Genomic DNA, 8355 nt, shown 5'->3' on the forward strand with positions numbered 1-8355 from the left:
CAGCCTGGTCCTGTGCGGGACCCCGGGGCCATCAGAATCAAGCCCTCCTCTCCCCCTCCCCGGCCCGAAGGCCCCTGGCAGGCCATCTGCAGGCGGGGGCAGGACACCGATGCCACCCGGCGTGGCCACGGCCGGCCCTGACCTCCGTTCCCACTAGGCTCCTGTTCTCCAGGCCTGGCGCCCACACCTGTGACGGGCAGCGAGCTTGTGAGTTATCGTCAGCCTCATTTCCCTCTACAGCTCCTACGGAGGGAACAGATGCACGCACGTCTGAGGCAGTCATGCGGCAAGAGACTTTGGGGCCAATCCTTCCCGTTCTGACAGCGTGTAATCGAGGTGAAGCCATAAATTTTATAAACAAGAACAAACGACCCTTAGCAACATATGTCTCGGATGTCTGCTCGACCTTCCAAGGTGATCGTAATAAAGGCACCTGCTCGCCGAGGATTCGGGCCTCGAGAGCGTTCGGTGTGTGTGGGGGGGGGCGGGGGGGAGGCCCCAGCCACCCCCAGGTCCTGGGTCAGCTGGACGCCTTTCTGCCATTGAATCAGTTCCCCAGGCTGCCTTCACCCTGTGTCCCCCAACTGGTGCAGCTTCCCCCACTTCCCCGAGAGGCCGCTAGCAGTTCATGGCACTCTCTCCTCCCCTGCCCCAGCTAATTGTCTGTCATGCCCTCATCACCACTGTCCCAAGATGCCCCCCATCTGAGGATGGGGTCCTTGTCCTGGCTCTGCTGCTGCCCACGGGGAGGCCTCGAGCTGTCCGCCTCACTGTGGAGCTAAGACAGATCCAAGCTCAAATCCTAGTTTGGCCTCTTACTTGCTGTGTGACACTGGCCAAGGTGCCATCTCCCTGAACATCCGTTTCTGCATCTGAAACAAAGATTCTAATATCCACCGGATGGGGCTGCTATAGGATCAATGCTAAGTGCACATGGAGGTTGCCCTCGGGTTGCCATGGTGATACGGTTTAAAGAGCTCTGCACATAGAAGAGTTCAATACCTGCCAGCTCATTATTATAAGCATCATCCTCTTCCTCCTCCCAGAGGGCACTGCGTGATTCTGAGCAAGTGGCTCCACCCCTCTGAACCTGTTTCTTCCCCTGTGAAATGGGGAGAGTAGCCACACATACTGCATAGGGTTCTGAGAACTAAGAAGACACAAAAACCCAGCCAAGGGGTACAGCTGAGCTTGTAGCTAAGTGTTGAGTAAATGCTAGTCGTGGGGTTTGGAGGAGTAGAGCCCGATTTAAAACCTCGCTCCACCTCCTAGCGATGTGTGACCTTGAGAAAGTCATTTATCTTCTCTGGGCCTCAGTTTCCTCATCTGTAAGTTAGGGATGATAGTAATAGTACCACCGTCCTGGGTTTTTGAACGAGTAAAATGAACTACTATTGCGTGTAAGCTGCCTAGCAACATGCCTGGACACACGCAGTGGTCAAATTGTGGCCATTATTAACACATACTTACTAAATTCTCCTCTCTGGGCCTCAGTTCCCTCATCTGTAAAATGGGGCAATGATCTCTGAAACCGCTTTCGGCTGTCATTGCTCTGTGACATCACCTCTCCCTTCACTTTGGGATGGTGTTTCCAGAGCCAGTCCCGTCTGACGGGGACCAGACCCCCTGGAGGCCACCTGTCTCCCTGCCCTCAGCAAGTCTAACCGCACCGAGACGCTGCTCAGCGTGCTCCGGGCTTCGCCGGCCTGAGCTGTTGGAAAGTGCTTTGGAAAGGATAACATGTGATTCAACACCAATAGCTACTTTTCTTTTTTTTTTTTAGCTGCTACCTGTGCCAGGCCTATGGACTTATTCCCGGAACCCTTGGAAGCTGGAATCATCCCATTACAAAAGGTGAGGATTGGGGCTCAGAGTGGTTGAACAGCTCACTCAAGGTGACTCAGTAAGAAGTGGCAGGCCAGAACTTGAATTCCAATAGTAATACTGATAATAATAATAGCAGCTCACATATGCCGGGGGGAGGGGAGGTGCTAAGTCCTTTTAAACTCCCCATGAGGGAGTATCGCCTCATTAAACTCCCCAGTGGTCCTGTCGGGTAGATATTACAACAGCCCCCGCCCCCCATCTCGGTTTTGCTTTCCATGGCTTCAGTTACCCATGGTCAACCATGGTCCAAAAATATTAAATGGAAAATTCCAGGTATAATTCATAAATTTTAAATTGTGCATCCTTCTGAGTACATGAGATCTCCTGCCGTCTCGGGACATCCCCAAGGTTCCTGGGCGCCCCAACCTGCCCGTTCCCTGCCTCTGCCTGGGCTCCAGCACCGCCTTCCGTGAGGGGCTCCCGGAGAAGAAAAGCAACAGGCCCAGGCGGAGGACAGCCAACCGCTGGGCTGCAGAGGTGGGTCTGGCCCCTCGATGGAGAGGATCAGACCCGCCGGCCCGCATTGCCGGGGAGATGCCCAGGCCTGGTCTGAAGGGAGGGGTGGGCCACACCCCCAGGCACTGACTTATGGAGCATCCATGCAGAATTTATTACACAAAAAATTGCATTCAATTCAACTGAAATGCACCTGGATTCTTAAAGGTTCAGTCGTGAAAACTGGGACCAAGCGACCAGACACTGGATGGGCTGTCGGGAAGGGTGTGGGGAGGAGGCGAGGGTGACACTGCGGCCGAGGGGGCTCAGAACCGGGGACGTTTGTCATTGGGACGAGTTACAAGTTCGGGCTGCGAAAATCACTCGGTGAAAAATGCGCATTAACAATGGCCATGAAATATCAGTGAAGGGGAAGCAGGCTGAGAAACGAGGCAGCAGAACCCACTAGTGCCTGACACTGCTCTCGCGGCCCAGGCCGTGATGAAGTGACTGTCAAGCGGTGGCTGGGCGGACAGGAGCACGGGGCTGGGGTCACAGGCCACTTCCCGGGCCCGCATTTTGGTGCCGACTCCCTGAGACAACTGGGTTCCTGTGAGCATCTTTCCTCACCTGCAAAGCAGAGCACACACTGCTCCCTCTGGGGTGCGTGGGGTGTGAGGACAGGAAGTCTGTGGAGCTGGGGGTGCTGTGGGCATGAGGGAGAGGAAGTCTGTGGAGATGGGGGTGCTGTGAGTGTGAGGGCAGGAAGTCTGTGGAGATGGGGGTGCTGTGGGCGTGAGGAGAGGAAGTCTGTGGAGATGGGGGTGCTGAGAGGTGTGTGGAGAGGAAGTCTGTGGAGATGGGGGTGCTGAGGGGTGTGAGGGAAAGGAAGTCTGTGGAGCTGGGGGTGCTGTGGGCGTGAGGAGAGGAAGTCTGTGGAGCTGGGGGTGCTGAGGGCATGAGGAGAGGAAGTCTGTGGAGCTGGGGGTGCGAGGAGAGGAAGTCTGTGGAGCTCGGGGCCAGGCATGCAGTGGCCGGCACCATCAATATGGCGGGTTCGCCCGAGGGGACGCCCAACCACCAGCTCATCTCTGGCGTCCCAAGAGCTGACCTGAGCTGGGTGAGCCGGCGAGGCACTTTCTTGGGTGCAGAATGTATGGGAGTGCCCAGAGAGGAAGTCTGTGGAGCTGGGGGTGTGAGGAGAGGAAGTCTGTGGAGCTCGGGGCCGGGCATGCAGTGGCCGGCACCATCAATATGGCGGGTTCGCCCGAGGGGACGCCCAACCACCAGCTCATCGCTGGCGTCCCAAGAGCTGACCTGAGCTGGGTGAGCCGGCGAGGCACTTTCTTGGGTGCAGAATGTATGGGAGTGCCCAAAACTCCAGTAATCGAGGTAATATTTTCAAAGTCTTTTTACTTATTTCGTTCTTTATTTTTTTCAAACAGTCTTTTAAAAATCACAATTATGCAAAAACAAGAACCCCTGATCCACAAGGCACCAGCTTTAAGTAAAGCCTGCATTCCTCTCCCACCCTGCCTGACTGGGCGCTGGGAGTCATGCGTGAGGGCTGACAGTGGTGCAGGCGGGCGACTGGGGCTTTAGAGAGGGAGGGGCGTGTGTTTCATCTGTGGAGCTTGCAAACTTGTCCGACTGGGTTCTAGACAAGGGGCTACCTTGACAAGCGGGCATGGGGTGCACACTTTGCCTCTGGCCCCGGGCTCCAGGGTGGCAGCGTCGGGCGCTGCAGAGGAGGAAAGCAGATTCCTGTTTTCCCAGGTTGGTGGCACAGGGCACACCCTCAAGATGCCAAGTCTGCCCTGCGCCCGGGCTGTCTCTCAGGGAATGTTTGCTGGGGGGGGGCAGCTGCAGAGGGGGCCTGGGAACCTGGGTTACATCTGGCCTGTGACAGTCCCTCCCAGCAAGGGCTGGGGGGTGGGATTTGGGACAGGCACATGCCTTGTTCCCAAGAGCTTCCCATTAGGCGGCTGCATTTCCTCAAGAGCTTCTCTCGTCCTCCGTGGGCGTTCACCGTGGCTAGGAGCGGGGCCGGGACTGTTGTTTTGCTCCGTGTCCTGCTCCTCCCGGGGAGATCTTGAGGAGCCGCAGACTGAGTGCATGGAGCCGGTTGCTGCAGCTCTTGGAGCAAAACCCCCCGGGCGCAGCCCCAGTGCAGCTCGGCCCCGCCCTCCGGAAAGGCTGCTGCTTCCACTGCTCCAGCTGCTCACCAACACTGAGCCCGCCGTGCACCAGCCCGGCGCTCGCCCTGGCCCGGGGGGAACCAGGCCGTTCACGGTCACTCTCGGTCACTGGCACCTCAGCAGCTCTGCCCGGCCTTACGGGGCCCCTGAAGCCTGCTGGGAACAAAGGACTCAGGAGGGACAACTTGTGCCTGTTCCTCCAGCAAAATTCCCAGTGAGGTGGTAGGAACGAAAGCAAAGACGGTTTGGATGCTGGTGGACACGCCGGCTGTGACCAGCCTCCCAGCCTCGAGCCTCCTGGTGCCTCAGGCTAAGCAGGCGCTCAGCCCGAGTGACCCCTGGATGGAGTTCACAGGCACCTCAGCCGACAGCGAGCCTGCCCTCTCAAGTCATTTCCTGCCGTTAGCAGCGTGGAATCTGCAGGGCCCAGGCTGCCTCCCGCCCCCATCACATCCCCTTCCCAAGGACACAGCTGGCGCTGGCGGCCTCGTTTCACGGCAGGAGGGAGCGGCGGTGACAGGTGGAATAAAGCACGGCCACGCCTGGATCTGAGCATACACCAGCCAAGCGCAGCATCGGGGCTACATCCGTCTGTGCCGGCCTCACTGGAAGCGGAAGGCCTTACTGTCTTGAGCTGAGAATGTCCCCTCAGCCCTTGACACCATCTGCTGGGCAGGACTGCCTTCCTTTAAGCGGTGGCGTTCCTCTCGCCAGTCTTCGCCCCTGGATGGGGGAAGGGTCCCCTGTGAGAGCATTCTGCAGGCTGCACCCCGCCATGCACACGTGGGCCCACGGTGAGTGGTTCCCAGGCCTCACCTGTCACTCTGCAGCGGCCCTTCCCCCGATGGAGGCGGTGCCGGGTGGCTCCCGGCGACTCCGCTTCCACCTGTCTGCCTCCCCTTTACAAATGGGCACAGGTAAGTCAGGGACACCCCAGGGGCCTCTGGGGCCGCTCCCTGTCCTTGGACGCAAGGAGTTGACGGAGTTGGCGTGGAAGGGCTCTCACGCTCGCTCGCTCCCTCCCTCTCTCTCACACACACTCGGTTCAAGCCTTTCCCACTTTTATTCTTTCTGTGCGTCCTTCTCATTACAGCAATCACTTCGCCTTCCTTTCTGCAGGTGAACCCAGTCCCGAGAAGACCAAGGAGAGCATGGCGGGCAGATTTCTCCAGCAGCCGCTGCCCTTGAGGGAAGTGGCAGGGGGTCTGGAGGCAGCTGAGCGTGGACAAAGGACCCTGGTCCAGCCCTGGGGCGAGGCCTTCAGGAACCAGGACAAGGAAAACTCCTCTTCCCTGGTGGCCACCCCGGAGGGTCCACAAGGCTCCCCTTTCCATTGTTCCCAAGCGCCTCGGGTTCAGTCCGAGGGGTCACTTTTCTTGTATATTTTCTCTTGATTCCCCTCCTTCATGGCTGCGTACCTGGCTAGCGTGAAGAGATAGTCGCTGAGTCTGGAGGGACAGAGAGAAGCAGACGGAATGATCTGAAAGGGGCAATCGATGCTAACTGGGTCCTTCCTGTATTAGCCTTCAAGAAGGAAATCAGTCACGTGCCCTGCAGCACCGGGTGGGACGAAGAGCAGCGGCCAACCTGGGCCTGACGGGTGGCACTGGGAGAGCCACGCGCCCGACTCTGGCGCCAGGGCTGGGGGGTTCCTACAGGACAAGGCCGCTACCCCTGCCCAACCTCAGAGGCTGGTGACTTTGGGCCACTCTCAACTGCTTTCTGCACTGTCCAGTGACCAGGACTAGTGCCTCTCAAACTAACATGCACACGAGTCCTTGGGGATCCTGGCAACCTGCAGATTCTCATTTGGGGGAGCTGGCCAGGCCTGGGGTTCTGCAGGTCTAACCCACGCCAGGTGACGCAGACACTGCTGGTCTGAGGACCTGCACGAAGAACCCACACATTCTAGGCCGTGCCAGGGCAGACACCCCTCATTCCTGGTCCCTTTCCAGGGACAAGAGCGCCCCCAAGGAGTCGCTGCTGTGCCCATGAATGCAACATTCCTCTCCCCTCACAGGGGGAAACGAGTTGGTCAGAACCCATCAAAGCCTGGGCCTTGTCACTGTGGGAGGGGTGGGCCACAACAAGGGGCCACTCCAGATCCTGGCTAAGGCCACTTTCTGGACACGCAGAACGGCTCCCAGGGGTCCCCAGCTCTTGCCTGCCCCTGGACCTGGCCTTGCCCCCACTAGAACTGCATGAGCCAATGCTGGAGCAGAACCTCCTTCATGGCTGCGTACCTGGCTAGCGTGAAGAGATAGTCGCTGAGTCTGGAGGGACAGAGAGAAGCAGACGGAATGATCTGAAAGGGGCAATCGATGCTAACTGGGTCCTTCCCGTATTAGCCTTCAAGAAGGAAATCAGTCACGTGCCCCGGCAGCACCGGGTGGGATGAAGAGCAGCGGCCAACCTGGGCCTGACGGATGGCACTGGGAGAGCCACGCGCCCGACTCTGGCGCCAGGGCTGGGGGGTTCCTACAGGACAAGGCCGCTACCCCTGCCCAACCTCAGAGGCTGGTGACTTTGGGCCACTCTCAACTGCTTTCTGCACTGTCCAGTGACCAGGACTAGTGCCTCTCAAACTAACATGCACACGAGTCCTTGGGGATCCTGGCAACCTGCAGATTCTCATTTGGGGGAGCTGGCCAGGCCTGGGGTTCTGCAGGTCTAACCCACGCCAGGTGACGCAGACACTGCTGGTCTGAGGACCTGCACAAAGAACCCACACATTCCAGGCCGTGCCAGGGCAGACCCCCCTCATTCCTGGTCCCTTTCCAGTGCAAGAGCGCCCCCAAGGAGTCGCTGCTGTGCCCATGAATGCAACATTCCTCTCCCCTCACAGGGGGAAACGAGTTGGTCAGAACCCATCAAAGCCTGGGCCTTGTCCCTGTGGGAGGTGTGGGCCACAATAAGGGGCCACTCCAGATCCTGGCTAAGGCCACTTTCTGGACACGCAGAACGGCTCCCAGGGGTCCCCAGCTCTTGCCTGCCCCTGGACCTGGCCTTGCCCCCACTAGAACTGCATGAGCCAATGCTGGAGCAGAACCCAGTGGAGAAGGCCTTGGGCCAGCTGTGGCCCTGGCAGCAAGGCTGAGGGTGGGGCTACAGGGGACCTCCCTGGCCCAGCCAGCGATTCGGGCCCTGTGCTGGGGCCCTAAGCCGGACGATCCTGAGCTCGCTTTGCCTGGCTGTGTCCTCCACTCACACTGCCCAGGGGCCTCGCCGGGGGAAGACCGGCTGTGAGAAGGTCTCTCTCCTGCCTGGGCCCCACCATGATGCCTGTCACTGTCTCCCTGGTTACCAGCCTCAAAGCAGGCCCCTTGTCACAGCACTGTCCATTTGTCCCGATGTTCTTCTTCGCTGGTTGTTACAGCAGCTTCTCCCCACAAGACCTTCACCTCACTGGGACAGGGATGGTACCGCCTTGTTCTCTGCTGCATCCCCGTGCCCGGCTCAGTGCCGGGCACAGCACGCCCTCACTGAATATGAAGTGAATGAGTGAGCCTGTCCGTTGTTGCTACTTCCCATCATGTCGCGTTTTTGAGAGATCCCCAATTTCCATGTAAGTACCTGTTTAAGAACTTGGCCACGTCTGCATCCGTCTCACCCATCTGGACAAGAGGCGCCACGCTGGAAAGGGAGGAGTCACAGCATCACACAGGATCAACGTCACAGGATCAGCACACTGCAGGGCCCAGGGCTCCGTCCCCGCCAGCAGTCACGGCCACCGCAGCGTGACCTGGGTCTACGTGGACATTCTAGACCAGTGGTCGGCAAACTGCGGCTCGCGAACCACATGCGGCTCTTTGGCCCCTTGAGTGTGGCCATGAAG

General features: G+C 58.7%; 1 protein-coding gene across 3 annotated transcripts in view; it reads right to left on the minus strand.

Annotated features, from left to right (window-relative positions):
- Positions 1–3753: 3753 nt before the first annotated feature.
- Positions 3754–8355, minus strand: part of MMAB (methylmalonic aciduria (cobalamin deficiency) cblB type) — an 11034-nt gene continuing 6432 nt past the window's right edge. The window contains exons 8-10 of one of the 3 annotated variants that reach the window (XM_005863743.2): positions 8094–8153; positions 6764–6793; positions 3754–5243 (exon numbers count right to left, since the gene is read on the minus strand). In XM_005863743.2, the coding sequence (XP_005863805.1) occupies positions 5123–5243; positions 6764–6793; positions 8094–8153 (211 nt within the window). In that variant the 3' untranslated portion in view covers positions 3754–5122. Of the gene's footprint in view, positions 5244–5564; positions 5969–6763; positions 6794–8093; positions 8154–8355 lie in introns of those variants that run through there. The other 2 variants (XM_014537662.1, XM_005863744.2) reach the window with 2 other exon arrangements.

The sequence above is a fragment of the Myotis brandtii genome, unplaced genomic scaffold (assembly GCF_000412655.1).
Source record: "Myotis brandtii unplaced genomic scaffold, ASM41265v1 scaffold181, whole genome shotgun sequence".
Classification (NCBI taxonomy): domain Eukaryota; kingdom Metazoa; phylum Chordata; class Mammalia; order Chiroptera; family Vespertilionidae; genus Myotis; species Myotis brandtii.